The sequence below is a fragment of the Anticarsia gemmatalis genome, chromosome 21 (genome assembly GCF_050436995.1).
Source record: "Anticarsia gemmatalis isolate Benzon Research Colony breed Stoneville strain chromosome 21, ilAntGemm2 primary, whole genome shotgun sequence".
In the NCBI taxonomy this organism is placed as follows: Eukaryota; Metazoa; Arthropoda; class Insecta; order Lepidoptera; family Erebidae; genus Anticarsia; species Anticarsia gemmatalis.
In genome coordinates, this window is record NC_134765.1 from 2702358 (window position 1) to 2724574 (window position 22217).

General features: G+C 34.7%; 1 protein-coding gene across 1 annotated transcript in view; it reads right to left on the minus strand.

Annotated features, from left to right (window-relative positions):
- Positions 1-22217, minus strand: part of dysf (neuronal PAS domain protein dysfusion) — a 127834-nt gene that overhangs the window by 5289 nt on the left and 100328 nt on the right. The window contains exons 7-9 of the mRNA XM_076128519.1: positions 20401-20585; positions 13213-13319; positions 6397-6550 (exon numbers count right to left, since the gene is read on the minus strand). Of these exons, the coding sequence (XP_075984634.1) occupies positions 6397-6550; positions 13213-13319; positions 20401-20585 (446 nt within the window). The remainder of the gene's footprint in view (positions 1-6396; positions 6551-13212; positions 13320-20400; positions 20586-22217) is intronic.

A 22217-nucleotide genomic window follows, 5' to 3' on the forward strand; every position in this document is an offset into this window, starting at 1 on the left:
AACATGAGTAGGTTGCGCAAGCGCATCAGCGCAGAAACGTGACAAATGACGCAATCCCGCGAACAATGCAACTGAGCTTGTGAGCACAGCGGATTTATAGCCACCACCGTATAAAATTTGGTTCAATTTATAAAATAAAGCGACCGCATAATCGTTGGTTTAGAAACCTAATGAGGATTACGAATGATCTGCGTCATTGTGTCACAGCTTGAATCTAAACCGCTAATCCTAAGCAGCTTTCAAATAAATTGTAGATTTTGTAATAGGCTGGTACTTACGATTGCCTGGCCTATAGAGGTTTTTGACCGGATTCAAGAAGCTGGTACTACTTGGGTACTTTTGACGCTTTAAAGGAAACTGTATTTATTTTGTAGAAACTCAAGCAAATTTGAATACAATGCCATTTCAAATTAAACGTCCCTGTTGTATGTTGGGGCCTTAAAGCTCCTAAAACTTATCTAAATCATTTATCTGTAAATCTTATAACATGCACCGTAGCTAACAAGAGCTAAGTGCTTAAGGGCCGCGCCACCGCCCTTTGTGCCCACTGATTGTTTAGGTCAGCCGGACTGTCACCCACTCGCCTTTGAAATTAATTTAGATTTACTATCTAAGGCCCTCTGTAGACGAACAACTTTATGTTGAGGTAACTAAACGTTCGACGCGTGACTCGCGGTCGCAATTATTGTCAAAATACAGGTAGTGTCATGTAACCGATTTGGACCAAGATGAGTCGATTTAGATTGCACGAGCAAATATGTAACCTAGGACCTATAGTATGCTATTATCGGTCCTATATTAACTGACAGCTTATATTAGCACGAAGCACTTTGTAAACTTAAAGCTTCACTTCGTTTTGAATACCTACTACCATCAATAAACAGAATTGCGTCGTACACCGACCAAAATTAATCCAAATGAAGCACAAATTGTGTAGCAGGTATAAAGGTACGCCATACCTACAAAGCGAGTGCAATGTCTTATAAAAAGTAAAGTACCCTCATAAAAGAATATGTTTGTAAATATTCAGTTTCAAGTGTACAAAGGTCCTTATAGCTCCTACCGCGGATTAATATGAATAGCTGCGTGTCACCGTAGGCCGAGCTTAATGACTTTGTTCACGCCGATTACTATCTAGATGCCTAATCCGGTCACTTGAATACTGTTGAATATAAACGCTTGAAAATAGAAAGTGAATACAGACATTTTGGTTTCGTTTTCGTTGTCTTTTACAATTGATATACGAAATTAAAAATAGGATTTTTAATCGTATAAAATCATCGAGTTTTTAAATCACTTTGGGAATGTAATATAAAGCTTTACACTACTTGTTCCGGGAACGCGCCCAGCAGTTCAGACAGCAATGAATTAAAAAAAAACAAGTGGAAAGACATAAAATAGTTCTATTTGCAGTCTGATACTAGACTTATAGGTGTTCCAAACTGCGTGGTGTTGTTTATGATATATTGTTCAGGGTCTTAGTACCTAAAAATACTATTTATTACAGTCGACAAAAACTTTCGCCAACCGCACCAAACTCACAGCAATACATCTCTTGCAAATTTACAAAATTAGCAACAGTTTTCGTGTATTTTCGTGCTATAAAATATAGACGGTTGTATCCGCCGGCCCATCGATCAAAAGCGGCGCTTGTTATACACCGTTTCTCACATCACAACAATAGCCCTTTGCAGGCATATTTCAAGCCATCCCGATAGTAACATCGGCCGGCCGATCGGCTTGCAAGCCTCGCCCCGGCTCTATAAATCACCCCCTTACAATATTTATTCTCTGAGAAGTTACACTACGATACCTCTAATGTTTTACGATCGAGTTTTAACACTCGATTTGAAAAATGTGGTGCGCTTCGTAATGTGAAATAATGAGAGAGAATAGCTTAGTCGTAGATTGTAAAGCTTTTGTGGATCAACATTTAATAAATATGAACGCAAATTAATATATTATGTATTTAGTAATTTCTGATATAAGTAACCATTTGTAAACTAACATGGATTATATCATTCTATTAATTACTACTCGCTATGGTTATTCTTTTTCGTAGAAATGGTTGCCGAAGTCAAACAGAGCGATCATGATGATTAATAGGGTATTTACGTAATATGTATAGCAACAGAAAGTGTAATTCAAATGTAGGGTATTCCAATCAAGTCGTGTAAACAAATTGGAACATAATTGGCCTTCTAAAATTGCACTGACCATGATTGTGCCTATTAACGTCAATTAACAAGACATACAAAAGTTACGCTTGACTCATGAGGAGACTATAAAATGGATTTTCTATTTTATTCATAAATCATGAGTTTCTTCAATTTTAAATGTATCGTTTTCTATCATAAATATTTATGTGCCTACGTGATGGTTTTAAGGAAACTGCAGTAAAATGAACTATTAAATTCTGTTGATGATCTTATAGCTTTTTGAAACACTTTTAATGCCTTTAAAAAGCACTATTATTAATTAACTAAAAGACCAATATTGTTTATTGGAGCCTACTTGAGCAATCAATATATGTGCGTGCGCACAAAATTAAACCAAAGAGAATTATAAGTTTCGAGTTTATTTAGGGAAAAGTATCATGTATAAACGTTTCGTTAGTACCTACTTGCTGTTCCAACAGCAAACGGAAATCGCATGAAAAATCTTGGCAAGTCAAAATATCGAATGTACTTTTCATCCTATTGCCTTGCACCACAATAGGCTCGAGTTACAAGCAACCCGTAGTAAGGGACGTGTTTACGCGAGAGGCGTACGTCGTCCAACGTCATCTACTATTGATATCTCAATAGGGAAGTCTGTAAGTGACCGCGTTAAGTTATGGCCGTAATTTTTCAAAGTCCAGCGTACCGTGGGCCCGCGGAATTATCGGCTTGGTTAATAGTCCGGCTTTGGGCTCAATTAGTTGCCAAGTGAACAAGAGATACATGGAGTTATTGTAATAAGGCCCGCTTTTAAATAAAGGAATTTTGATATTTATGAGTTTATGCTCGCTTTTGTATCGGTTTGGAATATTGTGATCTTTGAGTAAGGAACTAACCAACTGTATTTGATTGTCTATTACCTTTTCAATACTAGATAAATTAGCATGATGAACTTTTGGAAGTATCAAAGAAGGGAAGCTCATACTTAACGTAGTTACACGACCTCTATTTTTAAAATCAATTATGGAGCTTGGAGCATATGACCAAGACCAGTGCACTATCAAACTATGTAACTATTGAGTAAAAATGCATAAACAGTATAAACACGTATTATTTTTAGTTTTTTAGTAGATAGTACTTATGGATATGTAAATACATAGCTCTTACAAATACTAGAATTTTATCTTAAGTCGGCAGATTCCAGCTAGATGCTGAGCACAGGTGGACGCCGCAGGCAATCAGCTGGATAATAATTCTTTACTACCTATTCATTGAACAGGGTAATAGGTTTCTAATCTCAAGTGATAAATAACATTGCTTTTTTCTCACTATCTTTTTCACTATCAATAAATTATTATAATAAATAAATACTACAGCTATTACTATCATATGTATGCTTAGCCCGTAGTAATATGTTTTTGCGCTATTTATGGTATACAGTCTAAATTTTTTTTAATATTTAGGTATATATTGTAATACCGAAATATGTAGTCTTCGAAAAAGGACTCCAGTGACATTTAGTGAGGTGGATTTTCAATTCTCCCTATATGTGATGTGACAAGAAGAATTATAAAGTACAGAGACATTGAAGCAGAAAATAAGTTTTATAATATTCAGGTCACGTATAATTCACCACACATACATTCATAATATCACGTCTTTTTCTCACAAGGGCAGGTAGAGATCAAAGAACGCCACTTGGTTCGATCCTCACAAACTTCCCTTCTATATTTCGAGCGTCTTTTAAATAGAGTTATGGCTCATCTATAATGGCTCGTGAAAAATGTAGCGAGGCTAGAATACCTTGTAAAATTATCTCCAATTATAGTTTAATTCATAATTACTGGTCGGACCGCACAGCCGTAATCATAATTGGTTGTTGCAGGAACACCGGCAACTTGACGATAAATATCACACAGTTTAATGGTGGTTTACATGATGTCGGCTTATAGAGCCAGGTTTTGAAGGAGAAATTTAACTGAATAATGATAAGCTTTAAAATTTGTATTGTTTATTTAGAGCTATAAAATGGGTGTGAATGAGGCAAGGGAAGATTGTAAGGTTGTATCAAGTGGCGCTCTTTGGTCTCGGCTTTTTCCTGTGGGACAAAGGCTTGATATAATGTATTTACGTAGGTATGTGTAAAGAACAGAGAGCTATAAAAATATAAAAAACAAATTGTTAATCAGCTTTGCTGATTTGAAAAACTGCAGAGTAAATCATAACATCAGAATCTACTGGAATTTATATAATTAATTTGTTTGACAAATCTATAAAGATTTTTTTTAAATGTCAAAACTATTTCTTGATTAAACGATAGTTAATTTGACGATGATAATGGGTATTACGGAAAAGACACTAATGGTAAAGAGTTAAGAGAGACTCGCTTGAAATATCAGAAGTTTATTACTGTTGACGGGTAGGCTTAGTAACAAATTACTTAAATTAAAAACTTTAAAGTGCTTAGCTATCAAAACAATATTCAAATCAACGCGTATGATCGACAATGACATTGAAAATGCAATACGCGATACCATCTTAAAATCTTATACCACTACAACAAGGTCTTTCTAACGATTTATTTGATTAATTAAAAGTATTGTCGGAAGCTTCACATTCTATAGTAATTACAATTTGTTATTATTACTAACAGTAACATTGATCGAATAGGCCAAGTATTTCGCAATATATAACAATTTCAATACATATAAAATTTTATTATTCCTACCAATGACGTAAGATTTAAATGGCTAAGTCAAATGTAGTGTTGAAGATTTGTATCGACTTTTACGATCGACGATAGTAAATACTATCTATAATATTTATTTAAATGATATCGGTTCCATTTGTTACGATTTGGCGAATAGGTGTAACTGTGAGTAGAGCATTTGATGTGATTTAAGGTGAATTATTTATGCACTGCACATGCGCAACAATTGAAAAAGGTACTCAATTTCAGGTTTTGAATATCCTGTATATTCTCGTGTTTAGATTCTAAAATTATTAGCATTTTATGAGTTGTAAATTGATAGTAAAATCTTTATTATACTGTTTGATCACTATGATACTTGGAATTGTGCATACACGATAGTCAGAATATATAGCGCAATTATCGAGTGGTTACGTAAAAAAGCATTTAAAAAAAACATCGCGTAATACGCTACAGGAGCTTATTCGTTTTTCACTTAACATTTCTTGATGGTTCCGTTGTCTAAGGATGTCGTCCTTGAATGCACTTTAGAATGATCAGAATTCATTGTTAATAATGCAAATAGGACATTCAAACATGCTAAAAAATATGGCAATCATGTAACCTGACATACTAAAACATAAAACTGCATCATTTGACGTTTGTTCACACAATAATTGCGCAGGCGCCGGCCACCATGATGAAGTGATTTCACCCTTGATCGGCGCACGATTGCAGCTCGTTTCGATGTATTAATGGGTAATAAGAGATTCTATGTGGACGGCCCATTATGGCATGTTTGTTGGCCGGCAGATTTAGTACTTGATGTAATTGGAGGCGAGAGTGAGATAAGCTTGTGTAATCAGCTGAGGGAAGCGTTTGATGATAATTATTCTGTGCTTGGGTAAATCGCGGATGATTTGCGGATGTGGGTATTTTCTTAACTATCTGAACTTATATTTTAAGCTTACTTTCAAACGTTCGCGTTGTATATTCGTTACTTAATTTAATAGGGGACTTGAAGTTCCTATATTTATTACCTAATTAAATACGTATTTTAAAAGAAAAAGTAATTTTGTCTGTTAGGCGTTCCACATTAACCTGCAGAGCTGCTTAAGACAATATTGGAGTGGATTATTTATTTATATGCAATCCATGTTTTTACAAGTCTTTACTTAAAAGGGTTAGAACATTTATAAAGTCATTGATGAACCAAAAAATAGATTATTTAATAAATAGCTCATCATTGTCCTTGTCTACTAAAGTGGGCGCTACATGAAATTCTATTATTTATTTATTATTAGTTCTTTGCAATTTAATTAAATCTTATTTCCTTTACGTACATCAGTTTTATTTACACCTATTACTTAACAAAGAAAATTGAAAAGTTTTTGCTGCCTATCATAAAATATTTTGCAATCCTTAAATATCGCAATAGTATCAATAAAAATGTGCCTTAAGCCGACCCGTTAAAACATTTTGTTATGCTTTAGCAAGTCGTATTTAACTTACTCGTACTTTATTATTGTGAGCTGTTCTTATTCTTACCTCAGCACTTGATTGGTACACACGATGACAGGTCGCTGCGAGTTCTCCAGGTTATCCTTGAGCTGCAGCACGGCATGAACCCAGAGAAACTGGCCAGAACGACGCTGAAGCCGCAACAATGCGATGCACGACCGCTCTTGTTCTGATTGAGTTACTGTTAAAGAAATAAATAGTATCAGGAACTTTTATACTTGGGATGGTGGCTGTTTTAAACATGCTGTCTGGCATGAATGCGAGCGAGGATATTGGAGCCCTTTAGACATTCCTGCTTGTAAAAGGTACATCAAATTGAGCCGGAGTATTAGGTTGCGTAGTGATTATACGAGAAATTTTAAACTGTGACTATGACCAATGGAACTTGTGCCGAAACGTCAAGCATCTTATGGCAAAACGCAGGGCCGCGTTAATCTCAAGTTATTACTAAGTTATAAATAGCATTAAATGTTTGAAAATAAATCACGAATACTTGAACATTTCTAAGGTGTAAACATGCACATAAAAACTGCAATAATCCGATAAACAGTCAATTAATCTAACCATTTACACGTCTGTCAGAAATACAGGAAACATATCAGAGTTCACAACCAATTACATGTAGTATAGGAAGTAATATACGTTTTGTTTTTACACCTATAATGGCATTTAATACATTTACCGTTAAACAGGACATACGTTTTTATATTTTGATCATCTTGTGTGTTCCGCAGAGTATTTTTTACATTGATTCATCACATCGATAAATTGATACCTATTAAGCTTTTTGTTGCAACGTTTTTATACACACACCTCCTAAATAACATCTTGAAGTTATTATAATAGAATAGAAACAAAAAATCAATTGTTATAAATGATATAACAAACTGGCAATCACAGATCCCGGTGTGAATTGTTATAATTGAATGGAGCCGAAATTAGAACGTCGTTAATGTGAAGATTATCGAGGTACGGCTAACGCACTAAACATACTATACCTTAAAAGTCGTAAAGGACACACCTTTCCCACTTCATAACTAGCCATATTCCCATTAAATAAGGTCTGAATTTGCTTGAGTTTGTTGCTAGAATATACAAGGTGTTTGGCTTTGACAATGATGTTATAATAGTAATTTACATGCGCCGGGTATGGACAGGGCGATCAAGAGGCGCGCGAGTCGCATCTCCGTATATGGAATCGATTCTTCGTCCGTCGAATCGTCATAAATGGCCGGAGTTTGTTTGTCGATCATTTCGAAGATAAGTTCCGAGTATCGATTCATATTACCGATGTTTACGCAATCAGTTTGTTGTGTTTATCGATACTAACGATGCTAATACGAGCATCGCTTGTTAGTTTTATTTATTTATAGTTGTTTTTATTATGTTTGTACAGCTTTCCCTTATAAAGATATTCATAATTATGAACTAAACGATTGTAACAGTTCGAATGATTACTTATTGCTTTTTAATAGTCGTTCGCTCTTTATAGTTTTAAGAGATATAAACAGTGTTTTAGTGATTTGTATACGTTCGTTTTAAATAGTTATGTTAATGGTTACGGTATGATTTGCTTTCGAAGCGTTTTTAACTGTTTACGTTAATTATGGAGGCATTTTATAGAGGTAGTGTACTAAATGTGCAACACGTTTAATTGATTTACAATATCTTTGCTTTGAGGTAATATTCTGAGTAAACGGTACCGTCGAATAATTATTTTTTTTGTGTTCATAGTTTAACATATTATCTAGGTTTGAGGTTTATTTGTTTCATTGATGGATTTACATTTACTGAATACTTAGTTGTTAATAGCTAAAACGAGACCAGACCGATCTAACTATGTAGTGAGTTTGCGTTTTATACGTAGGGGAAATATTCGAAGACCTTCAATATTTCAAGGAAATCTTCCATTATTTGAAAGGATTATTACATATGAAATTATAATATTTATGTGCAAAAATACCAGCGCAAGCAGGGTGACGCCGGGTCGCTAGTTTAATTATAAGTTGATTATCGGTTGGCATTTAAAATAAGGCTTGGTAGATCAAAATAATGCCTTGAGTTAAGGTTTAGATATAATACAAACAACAGAATATTACTTCTAATATAATAAATGCGAGACTTCGGCTGTTTGGATGGATGTTTGCTACTCAATCACACCTCAACAAACCCGTTACTGTTCCTGTTTATTACGCCCGTAATGAGAGAGGACCTAGGCCTTGAGTCCACCAAACTAGCCAACTGTTTGTTGAAGACTAGGTATATACCTTCAACAACTCTCATACGTGCAAGGCAGCATCACGATGTTTTCCTTCACCGTTGGAATAAGTGACAATAATTTCGAATATACACGTAACTCCGAAAAATTATTATTGTGTTGCCTCTTGTTTGTACTGCCGACCATTTTTTTTATGAAATTTCGATAGTTGATAACCTGGATTTACGCGGATACTGTTTTCTCCTGGTAATTTTTTCACGTGGACGAAGTCGCGGGCTGTGTTATGAGATATTTTGTATAATTAATTACTATGGGAACAGACTGCTAGGTTGTCACACGGATGGCGTTTATTTTGCCTTCATTAATGCAATGCAATTTAAATTAAGATAATATTATACCAGGAATATTAAACGATTTATTGTTTTTACATAAATTACTTAGTCAAATTAGTAAACATATTTATATATAGAAAATACAGTTTAAAGTACATAAACCCACTATTGTACAGACGTAAATGATTTTTCTAGGTAAATTCACCAACTGTTGGGCTTTTAAAAGCTAAGACACTCTAAACCTAATTCATTTGTTGATACAATATTACCTGAAAATTCTGATAGCTATTAGAAAGTAATAAATTATAAAATCTTTCTTTGATTAAATTCAAACTCAAAGATTGTTGCGAACATAAGGAATGTGAAAACCTGTTTGGGAATCAAGAATACTTTATAACTTTTAGGAACTTTAAAGCCGTTTTATCCTAGGCTTTCCTTATTCTGTCTATCCTCTAGGCTACTATTATACCTAACATTTCACTAGTTAGCAAACAGCACAAAATGTCCCGCGAACAATTTGCCTCGAGGGAAACTGTCCTTACGAACTCACTTGATTTACTAACTAAGGTCCGGTTGTATCGGAGGATACTTTACAGCGCTGTTACATTGATCCATTAATATGCATGTTAATGCTAAGCGACAATTATTACTATGTTATGTAAGTACTGGGAATGAATAGGATCTTGTAGTTGTCAGTTGTGTTAAAGTGTGTTGCGTTGTTGGTTCTTGGTAGTGGACGTTCTAAGAAAACTCCTGCATTGTATAATATATGTAACGCAGAAGTATAATTATTAATGCAGTTTACGTAAATTTACTTTAATTTTGTATAAAAAGATTACAAAGAGATAAACCATTAAAAACTACGAAGGATGAATTCTCCCGGAACTAGATGAGATTAGGACAGAGCTGTATAAAGCAACGCAATATAAGTCAATTTTGAACAGGAGATAAAATTGTCACAAAATTCTCTGGATAGTTAGTGCAAAAATTAATAACCCAGAACTTCTAAATTCGTAATATCTTGACCTATAACAGATCTGTATTTTGATAACAAAACGAGAAACATAAGGCGTGTGCCGAGAACTCTATTTAATAACTGTTCATAAACAAATATCACAAACAATTACTTGAGCAAATTTCCAATCACTTTGACATCATCGCTGTATTTAACTAACAATAAATTAAAATCCTTATTATGTAAATTAAGCATTTGAACCGACAGCGGCCGGCCGCTACGACAATTAACTGGCAGACGGTTGTATCTGATTGAAATATGTAATAAATTCATAATGTTCGGACAAAGAATGGTAATTACTGTTAAACTATCAAAGTGCTATTAATATAGGTGCAATAAAATGAGTGACAGTCATGTCACTTATAAAAAGAGCTTAGTTCGCAAGAAAATATCATATTGTTTTAAGTTGGGTATAAAGAAATAGATCAGTTTAGAATTGAACACTTCTTTCCTTGAAGTCGGTAATAAAGCTGATAATGGGCATGTCCGGACGGATGAGTAAATCCGGGTGATGGGTAAGTCCGGAAGACGGGTAAGTCCGGATTATTATTTCATATTTTGTATAGAATACTATTTATGCTTATAAGCGTAGTGTAATTGAATAACACTATTTTATTATGTTGATTTTGCTGTAACATTTGTCAAGTACCTCGACGCTATTAAACGATAGGTTACTGTCCGTTGAGAGGCTTGTGTTGTAAACTATACCGTATGAAAGTAATATTAATGCTTATGAGGAGTCCCAACACTATTAACACCGAGGTGAATTGATTTTATGGTCCTTTATCCTCCTGCTATAACGCTGAGATTTAATTGAAAAGTATAAATTGAATCGTAATGTTTAACGAGTGATTAAAGACAGAAATATATGCCCATGCCAGATATCTGTGCAAAGAATCTATATTCACGTTTTTTACTTCGAAACTGAAACCATAATGTCATCGCCATTCGCAGGCCATTTAAAATGAACACTAACAATGTATCTATTTGCAGTATCAGACATCAGCAACAAAAAATAATAATACGGCACAATCAAAGTCCGCCGGTAAATCAGACCCAATATAATCTCCAAAGGTCACCGCACACAGGCACAAACCCGTCCTTGTCATTACCGATTATCGAATCATTCGAATGATGACTCGACTACGATGCATTGCCAAGTACGTTTCCGATTCGACAAACTTCGTTAGTCGATTCTGTCGTTCGAATATACATCTTATGTCAAAGTGACAGGTGAATAATTTTGTATTTCGAACTATGATTGTAGGTTTGCGGAAGAGTAATGAGGGTTAATGCCAGGCGATCATTCGTGCAATCTAGACTGTTGGTTTTAGAGAGAAGAGATTGACGACTGCTCGGATTGTAGGTCGGCAAAATGTGCGCTTATTCCCTCGCTATGTGTGTTTACTAAAGTGGGTTTGATTTGCGACTTGTATTCAGAATTCTGCCTACGCTCGCCTTAACGAATGACATAATGATATGAACGTAAACTGTTGTAATTAATTCACAACTAACTAGAAATAGGCGGGTATTTAGATTAAACGTTCAACACTTAAGTTATGAGGTCCGCATTCAATCAAAGCTTTCAGTCGCTGTGTGTTTTTCAAGCTTAATCAATCAAGCCGAGAGTGTTTACTGATTTGTTCGTTATTTATCACTTTTATATGCATATCCGTCATGCATTTGACGTTTGATTTATGACCATTTAAGCGCGAACCAGCCGAAAGTGTTCTTAATTAAAACCTAGTTAAGTTTACGTCAAGCGCTAACTGCTTCTCAAATTACATCATGTAAAAAATATTGCTTTAGAATCATCTATGCAAGTATACATATCGACAGCTTGTATCTAATTTGAAATAAGACACAGTTTTTGTATTTTTTCCGTACTTTTTTGTTTGATTTTTTCCAAAACTTTGAATAATGTTAAACGTGTAGACTGTAGTAGGCAGGTACGCGAATGCTCAAAAGTTACCTTGCTTAGACTTAAGGTCATTAAATTGCAACATGTCCTTTATACTGCACTCCACGTTATTCAGGGCTCGACCACCGTGAGTAGTCTATTGACACATAGACCTCAAAATGTAGTCGAATTAGTCGAGTGCTAGATTTAGTCGATTAAACCGCTCACGTAGGGGACGGCGTTCACACAAGAACGTCACGTTTCGTCGCCAAACTTTCTCTAACGTGTGTTTGACGTAGATAAGTTAGCGTTAAACGTTGTATTGTCGTAGGTTATCGAGAGATCACTCGATGTTACAGATAGTCGATTATAATCTTTCGCAACATACCTTTTGCAAGGTGTACCTGTCCTAGTTTTGGCGTGATACAGCTTTATGGCGTGTGAATAATGTTATGGTTTTTTGTCATGATTCCCTTACGTGCTAGAAATTCTGTATACAAATATTTGATATGCTAAACTTTTGCTCGGTCTTTTTGTTTGTCATGTTTTTACTGACTTAATAAAACATTGCATATACTTTATGTGAATGACATTGAACAGTGAATAGAATTTCCTTATAAAATAGACAAGTAGTTAGTCCCTTGTAAGAGTATCTCTTCGTACTATAGAATCACTAACAACTTTTTGTGAAATAAAGCCCTCTTTTCGGAAAGCAATGTTGATTATTTCATCTTTGTTTAAGTTCTTCATAAGTTTGGATGAACAAAAAGGAAAATTCCTACATATTTAGAAACAAAATTTCCCACGGTTTTAGTAGTCTGGGTAAGTCTAGGACATAGGAAGAGTTCTAACATCATTAATCACAAACAATAGATGCGCAGTCGGTTAGAAATCTATTAAACGTGCGCTTCAGTTGCGAGATTGACTGGTTCACCGTGCAACAGTTTATTGCGACGGGTTATCTTAAAAGCTTACTGTGTTATCGTTTAACATAAAGTAAGAGTTTTGCTTTACTCTGCTGACTGTGATACAAATGTTCATACACGGCATTAAAAAGAAAAATATGGATTAAATTTATGTATTTTAATGTGTTGTTTTTTTATTTTATCTTGGTAGCCATGTTGTTTCATAAACAATCTACTTGTAGCTATAGGCTTAAAATTCCAAACGTATGCTTTCAAGATTTTGTTAGCGTCTATACCGCAAATTTAAATAAAGTTTTTAAAAGTCTTTTTGGATCATCACCATATGAGCTTGACCGATTTTGGCGACCACTTCGACTTCTAATTATACTGGCACTTATCAACATAAAGTTAATACGTAAGTAAACCATAACGCCTTATAATCATCATTCCAAAATAAATATAGAAATACTTACTTAACCGATGTTTGCTCTGAGCCTCCTTGCAGCAGTCAGGATGCAGTAGATGGTACCAGCTGACGCCGTGCAGTGAGCTCCGCTCCCAGCCCAGGTGCCACTCGCTACTGGACACACAAAACAATGTTATATTAGTTTCTTGACACATTTTAAAGGAAATACAAGAATTCCTAGACATTATAATACTATCGTATCTTGATACTTAAGAACATAGTCAAGCTTAAATATGAAGCTTTTAAAGAGATATAAGATTTTATTCTACATTATTTATTAGCTACCTACCTAACCAGGCAATCAGTTTCAATAAATATTGATTACTAGCTGACCCGCGCAACTTCGCTTGCGTCACATAAGAGAGAATGGGTCAGAATTTTCCACGTTTTTATAACACTTTTTACTGTTACTCTGCTCCTATTGGTCGTAGCGTGATGATATAAAATATGCCTTTTTTCACGAAAAATATATCAAAATTATTTAAATATCTCCTAATATAACGAAGTCGCGCTAAGGCATATCCGCCATTAAAACAGTTGCCATGACAACGGAATTTTGTTATTTTAATGTCATTATAATATTGATTATTCGCGACTTAATTCGCCACCTGAATTTTCCCGGGGTAAAAAGTAGCCTATGTCCTTTCTCGGGTATCAAAATATCTCCATACCAAATTTCATGCAAATCGGTTCAGTAGTTTAGGCGTGATTGAGTAGCAGACAGGCAGACAGACAGACAGACAGACAGAGTTACTTTCGCATTTATAATATTAGTATGGATTTTCAGTAGTCAAAATCATTTACAAAGATGTTTTTAATATGTAACTTATTCAATTCATGTTTACGAAAGGATCAATGCAGTTTGTTATTAGAGGAGCACGCACGAATAAACTGTATATTGCAAATGGTTAAATAAAATTTTGAGAATCACGAGGAAGTTAGATTGAACAAAAAAAATATAATAAGTTTTAATATAGGTATCTTACAAATGATAAATAGTGGTCTATTATATCGAAAGCAAAAGTGAATTTTAATACAACAAATAATAATCTCATTGAAAACATAACGAACCAACAAAAGGAATAATTAATATGAAATCAGGCTAGTTATTATGCAAACATGGAACGGAATCGAACCTACTATTGTGGCGTTCAAGGTCTGCGTGATTGATTGATGCGATGACCCGCACCGATTGTGCTGTGTCAAGTTCATATTGGTTTTACTTTTAATCGTTATTGGGTATGTCCAATTGTTTAGCCTTTCTAATAGTTGAGTAATATGTTCTAGAGAGTATTCATGAATTATTGGTTGAATTGTATGCATAGTGCTTTAGAATAAAGGCCACCTCTCAATCCATCTTGCTTAGACAAAATTATGATACCTTTTAATTTTTAAGTTCTATATTCTACGGTTTTGTCGTGATGATTTCCGTTTATTTTACATTAATGTGGCTAAAATATAGTAAGTAGCCTCTGTTGTACAAAACTTATTTCCATCCGTATAACATTAGATTGTTGAATTTATTTACATACAGGCTCTTTAAACAAGACTAAACAAGTCATTAATATTTGAAAATGTTTTGCTAGCAAAAATATTTCTCTAGCGATTCAAGTCAAAGATATGACATTACTGTGAAAGTAACAGAAAAGCCTATACATCGAATTTCACGTTTGCTTAACATTCGAACAATAATTTAAATTCCCTAATACATTCACTTTCAATACAAACAGATACAAACAAAACAAATCGTAACATTACTTGTTATCGAGAATTACGTTCCCACAACACTGTCATATCTTTTAATGCAAATACTGAATCTATTTAACATCTAATTAAAGCTATATCATAACATATCTACTATCAAATATCTATAGCCGTTTTTAAAATGACAGACGCAATTTCATATTATTTATTAAGATAAATATAACGAGTTGATAATACCTCTCAAAAGTATCAATGACCTGCTTTTAGAGAAAACTCTTGAAAGACAAAAAGTTAATATAAATTGTTGAAGTGGGTATAAGGCACTCTTATTTTGTGGTTAATAAAGTCGCTTTTTGCGTGGCTGAATGTGAATAATGGAGTGACGATATCTAAGAAAATATTACTAGTTTGTAATATGAGCTAATCAACAGTTTTATGTTTGTCTAAGGTCAAGATTAGCTGTTTAGAAGTAAGAAGCTTTTAGTATTTTAGCATTTAAGAATTGAATGGTTAATATTATAAATGCTGCCAAATTACGTTGTCAATTTTTATGTTTTCGTTGTTTTTTATAGGATTTCTATATTTTGTAAATGACTAATTTTAAAGATCATGAGTGCAAAAAGCAAGTTTGAAATAAAATCTACTCTAATTAAAAAAAATCCTCTAATCGTTGTGCATTACCACTCAGTGTATGAAAGTGTCTCGGTGTTGCATTTAGAGACAAAAGTCAAAAAGTCATAAAATGTTTATCAATATAATATATTTCCTAATAGATCCTAACACCACTTCCCTCGATATGAAAATGGTTTGTTGTACTTAATTAACTTGTAGCCTATCAGCATAGATAAAATACCAAGAGGCTCCTGATTTTATATTCAAAATATTTGTATACTAAATCATGTATTCATCAACGAGACAAATCCATACATCTGTAATGACTGTACGCACATTAAATTGAAATTCAACAACATTTAACGAACATTGCATTTAAATCAAACTCAGGCATATTCATTTATCCTCTGCCATTAAATATGACATAATTTTGATTATAAAACGTGCATCAAGTTGCGCAACGTTCAATAAACGTCAGTCACTCATAAGAGCCCTTACACACAACGTTTTTTAACGCATCATCAACGCGCGAAATTTTATCCCATGCGAGTAATCAGCTTATGTTAGCCAGTTTTGTGCAGAAACGCACTTTATACACGGGATTGTATAGATACAAACTTTAATTCAATCGTAATAATACGTGCTAAGGAGAGTTCGCATCGAATTCTAGCGCTATTTTCTACTAGCGAGCGATCTACATTTTATATATGTAACTTAAGGAAAGTACCCTTACAAGTGAGTTAAAAAAAAAAACTTCAAACTTGCAGTATCAGAACAAAAAAAACACCCCACTGCGCATTCGCGGTTAAACAACGAAATAAGCCTGAGCATCAAGTGCAAAAGTTACAGTAGGTTTGCGCTTGTTAGGCGTCTTAATTGCATCCAACGCGCGTTGTACGTAAGCATCAAGTGCAAAGGCTTACAGTAGACTTGCGTTTGTTAGCCGTCTTAATTGCGTTCAACGCGCGTTGTACGTACGTTAAAAAGGTTGTGTGTAAGGGCTTAATTTTAGTTCGCCGACATATTTACATCTACGACTCATTGAAACTCACATAATGTGTCTAAAGACAGCACAATAATGTTTACGGCTACCAGATGCAAATGCACCATTATGTGTGAGTGTGTGTTGTAGGAAGATTGTGAATAAAGTATTTTGTACAAAATTAGTAGAATAATAGTGTGACGTTATTGCAAGGTGAAGGAAGTAAACAATATTGATTTTGTATCACTTACTCCTATGCAAATGCTAGGTTTTTTAGATAAGTGTGGGCAGGTTTTATTTTTGAAATCCTTAGTAGAAAGTTGGACCTAACCGCGTGAATGGTAACAGTATCCTTGATAAAGTAGAAACTAAACAGTTTTATTGCAGTCCTTTTGACTTCTAAGTTTGTGTAAATTCTTAAACTAAACCTATTGTTTCTCGGATAAAAATGGACATAAGATAATATAAACACCTAATTGGAAAAATATTTGTAATCCACAGAGATATCTATAGTTTTAATTTTCTTTAAACAGCGCCAATCAAATTTATTCTTCAGTATTTCTAAATAATGACACGTCTTTTAATCAACTCACTGATTTCATATATTACAAGTAACATACACATAAACTTAGTGACATATGGCTGCGCGTGATTCGTTTAACATAGCATATTAAATCATAGTTCAGTTTATGAGGCCCGCGTACAACTTATACGCTTGTTTTCTAATTAATAACATATCATCACGCATTCAATGTACGATGTTTGTTTACAATTTTAATCCTTGTTCATTTAAAAGAGGTTATGTTGCTTTGTCAATCTGTTACGGCTAAACTGCTGAACCGATTTTAACCAAAATTGGTACTAAGATAGTTTAAATTAATAGTTTTAAAAAAAATCTGCTTACAAGGAGTTTGAATAGGGTATGAAATGTTTAACTTTATTGTGTCTTAGCTGTCTTTATATGTTACCAATTTTTATAGTCAAGTATATGCGAGTGGAATCACGCGCATTGCCTAGTATAAAATAATAACATACAAATATGATTACTACTCAATCAAAGTCTCTACATGTGATTATTGCGAACATCATAAATCATTACTAAAGTGCAGTTTTATGGTTAATAGCTAAAGTTAAATAGCGCTTATTTGAATTAACCTTAAAGGACAAAGTTTTACATGCATTTATGGTTTAATGAATACGTTGTAAAGGTTGCTAGTAGTTAGTTTATAGCTGGAACTATAATAATATGAGACTGTTTGATTTTATGGCTATGCTATATAAAGGTACAGACATGTTTTTGAGGACTTATAAGTCTTCATGTCGTATTTGCATCAAACATTCACAACAAAAATCATTATGTGTGGAATCCATTAAACTTAGTTTAACATTTCTATGGCATATTAATTATACTCCGAGGACCCATACTTACTACACACGGATAACTTACGGGACTTTTGCTTTTATACAAAAAAGATCATTCAAATTGGTGTTTATATATAGTTTAATTATGATTCAAATTGGTTTATAATTTTAGCTAAAAGCAGTACAAATTTATCAAACTTTTCAATACATTAAGGGCTTTTACCGCTTACACAACAGCGGTACTAACAGCTCTTAAAATTCCCAACCTCGCTGCGTAATATCAAAGTCTAAATGAATTGCGTAAAATATCAAAAGGTCTGTGCGCTATACAGTTTCACGGGAGCTTGTAATATTGTCATTGTATGCAAAATCCCTCCGATTCTGAACAGGTGACACGTTTGTGTTTACCTTTCAACACTGACAGTTACCACGGAAATATAGTTCAATAGAAACGGCAATGCAGCGCGATTCTATACCACTATCGACTTTCGACAATCGAAAAAAAAAAGAAAATCTGACAAATGCCTCTAGCAAGCGATGTACTGCTTTTGCAGTACATTTAAAATTTCGAAGTCTCGATACTCGATAGTTTGTACTATCGAGTAGAACTTGGTACTATTGATCAAAAATTGGTACTATGGCCTAAAAATTGACATTAGAGAACAAAAATCTTTCCTACGGCCGATAGAGGTACTGTAGTGCGATTCTGTGTCGTCGGTGCCATCGAGTATCGATAGTTTAATATTTAAAATATAATTTTGGGTATATTGTCAGTTGTCTCCTCTACACAAATATATCATTTTGGCCCAATAGAGGCGCTGATCAGATATTCATACAAAATTTCTCGATAGCCAGCCAGTTATCGCTAGTCGATAGTGGTAGAGAATCGAGTTGCAGATTAGATAGATATTCATGCAAAATTTCTCTATACGTTGCCGTTTGTCGATAGTCGATAGTTGTAGAGAATCAGGCTTCTGAATATACTTGACAGTAATTATGTGATTATTAATTGTGCGACTTACTTCGGAATGTACAGTACAAGTTTACAGCAAAATGTATTCCTTGAAGAGAAAGTTATAGTCGTGACTATTACCCGTAATGGGCTGAATAATGAAATAAGTGTTTCATGTTCTTAATATCTGTTATTGATGTTGCAATAAATGTGAGAATTAAGTGAGTTCATTTGTATAGAATAGGGTTAAGTCAATGTATTAAGTGTTGAAATAACTACAATGTCTCCCTTAAATTAATTCGAATATCACTTTACGCAGTTTATTAAAACTATTACTTTGGTATTTACAAATACCTACTTGTGTATGAAACTTTGACATTGTAAATGCATTGGTAATCCTTTATAATAATATATTTTGGTTGGTCAAAGTTCACTATGCAATAGTTAACATGTACCTTGTACTTTGACCAGCAAAAATATAGTGATACTTTTTAGTAACCCATTGCTCAATACACTATTTGATACTAAATTCGTGATACTTTTTATCAACGCATTGCTCCGTTCACTATCCACTTCAATACTAGATTTTACGCATAGAAGTTTGTTTTGAAAACGCCTGCACATATTCTTGAACGCATAAAATGCATTACAACCAGATGAAACAGACAGCTGCATAAAAAATGTCAGATTATTTGTACACTCAACGGAGGCTCTTTACCATTGCATATTATTCCAGTCGTCTTATTATTTCGTGCCATTGAGTCGGTAAGCGGGTGACGACACGCATGAATATGAAGATTTTCAATAGAGATGTTGTCATGCATCTGTCTCTCTTTGATGGACAGTAGTCCACGCTGACACTTATGTACGCCACCTATTGTTTATTGTTTACACTGAGCCTTGAACCAGTGAGATTATTTGTGGACTGTTGATCTAGTTTGATCTCGATGTTTTGTTTGCGGATGAAAAGGATAAGAATGAGTGTGGGTGGTTTTGTAGTTAAGCTGTTTATCTGGGGCAAAAATATGTGAGTTTGAAGCTGTTTTATACTTTTGTAGCAAGTAGGAATGGTTTGTCACGTATTTCTTATCTCAAATGGTAGCAACTGATGTGCATTTTGCAACTGTGCGGAAAAGTACGGTCGTTGTCACCGTATAATGCTTGAGGAGCTACTACATATTAAACGAAAAACAACGTGTATTTTGCGTCTTACCCACGAGCTCATTCATTCCAAAATATCGCTCAAACCATGGCGCTTATTTAAGATTTGCTCATTGAATACAACCCGCCTCATATCCAATAAGATTTCATTTTGTTGTAAACCAGCTGCGTTGTCGTATAGTGGCATTAGGTGTGTAGTGTACAGAGCGGGGTAGTTTGACTTACTTGGCGTCGATGTGAGTATCTTCATGTCCATGGCGTGCACGGTGGTGAAGACGTTGGTGGCGCCGTGCACGACGCACTCGCGCGTCTCCGGCATCGCGAGCGGCGTGCACACGCACAGGAACACCGGCTCGTTGCGACTGCACAGCGGCAGTAAGACACTAGGTGTGTAGTGTACAGAGCGGGGTAGTATGACTTACTTGGCGTCGATGTGCAGTATCTTCATGTCCATGGCGTGCACGGTGGTGAAGACGTTGGTGGCGCCGTGCACGACGCACTCGCGCGTCTCCGGCATCGCGAGCGGCGTGCACACGCACAGGAACACCGGCTCGTTGCGACTGCACAGCGGCAGGTACGACACGTAGTGGCCGCGGACTAGTATAACCTACAACAAATAACCATCGATTAGTAGGCACAAGATTACAAGTTAAAACTTGGGAACATCGGCACACCATTCTTGTGCCGATGTTCACAAAACATGGATGAGCTGTGTAAATGGGAGGGGGCCCAAGACCTGTAATATGTAAAACTAAGACGAAGTACTAGTTGAAGTATGGTTTTCTAATTATGTCATGGTGCTACAATATGATCTGTCGATTAATTTCGGTACAAAAAAATGCAAGATTGGTCACAGTCTTTTATTGACGCCAAGAGAACAGTGCAAAACAAAACTTCCAATAAAATCCATTTAAAATATAATATTAAAAGTCAGTTTCAAGGTTTCCATATCAAAATTTGCATTACAATAATTGAAACTAGCATTCAAAATAATGTTGTCACAATAACGGCGCTCTATTTACGTCGATACAATCTGACCTACAGCTAGCTCAGACATCATTTAAATATATCTTGTAAAGCAGATTAGAGTTTTTACGCAATCATATCACGCTATTTTTTACTTGTCATTGTTTCCTGACTTATTCATAGTCGAAAAAGTGTCGGATTGAATTATGGAGAGCACCTATGTTCAAGTTTGAAGGTATGTTTTTGATAGATACGGTCCTAAGTTAAATGTAGCGTTATGTTACATTATGTGCTATAAAACCTAGAGAATGCCATTACTAGGTTTTAATGTAAACACGCCACATTGCGGATGAAAATTTCAAGAAGTATGTAAATATAGGTACTTACTTCCTTAATTGTAGTTGTAAATGGGTGTACCTAGTGAGTTAAGATCTTTTTGATATGATTAAATTGGAATAGAAGAAGACCCTATGGTTTTTGGTTTTTGAAGCCTTTTTTTAGCAAGGGGACAATTTCACTGGATGAAACTTCTAATCCATAAGCAAAAAAAAAAGTGGAACTTTTTGAATCACAATCGAATCTCATATCTACAAACACACGTCTGTGTTTCAATCTAACTAGCGTATGAAGACTACGATACGAAACCAATACTATGAATACGAGTACAATAAAATATATCGTCCAAGGCCAAATGAATCCGGATCGAAGCATCGACGCAGTGAGCGGCTGAACTGTGAACTATTGTTGAAACCATTGTAGTTAAAAGTTTAAAGAATGTCATAAGACCACGCCCTTCCCTTTGACTGGGTCGCAGCGTAAAAGCTTTTTCAGTTAGCCTTGATGTCACTCTTGCTTTTTTATTTTAGAACTTTAAAATAGAATACGCTTCATTGTAAAATGGACTGAGCTTGATATTGGTTTCATAGAATACAACTTTTCCTTGATCAACTGTACAGGCTCTTAGAAATAGTAAGAGACTGAGGCACTGGGAAATTTTACAGAAGCGGCCCTTGCCTAGCACTAGAACACTGACATAGACGCTAAATAATAACCTGTCTTAAAATGGATGATATACATATATTGTAACTATTAGCAGAACTTATATATGAAAAGTCCACATGTAAAAATATACGTTTATTCCGTGAAGTGACCGGAGCGCGGAGCAGTCACATCGTGAAATAGTCAATCCATATAGAATTGTTGCCATACGCAATAATAAAAGCGTGGTGAACACTTTAACAATAGCGCTAAATATCTTTCGCAATAGTTAAAA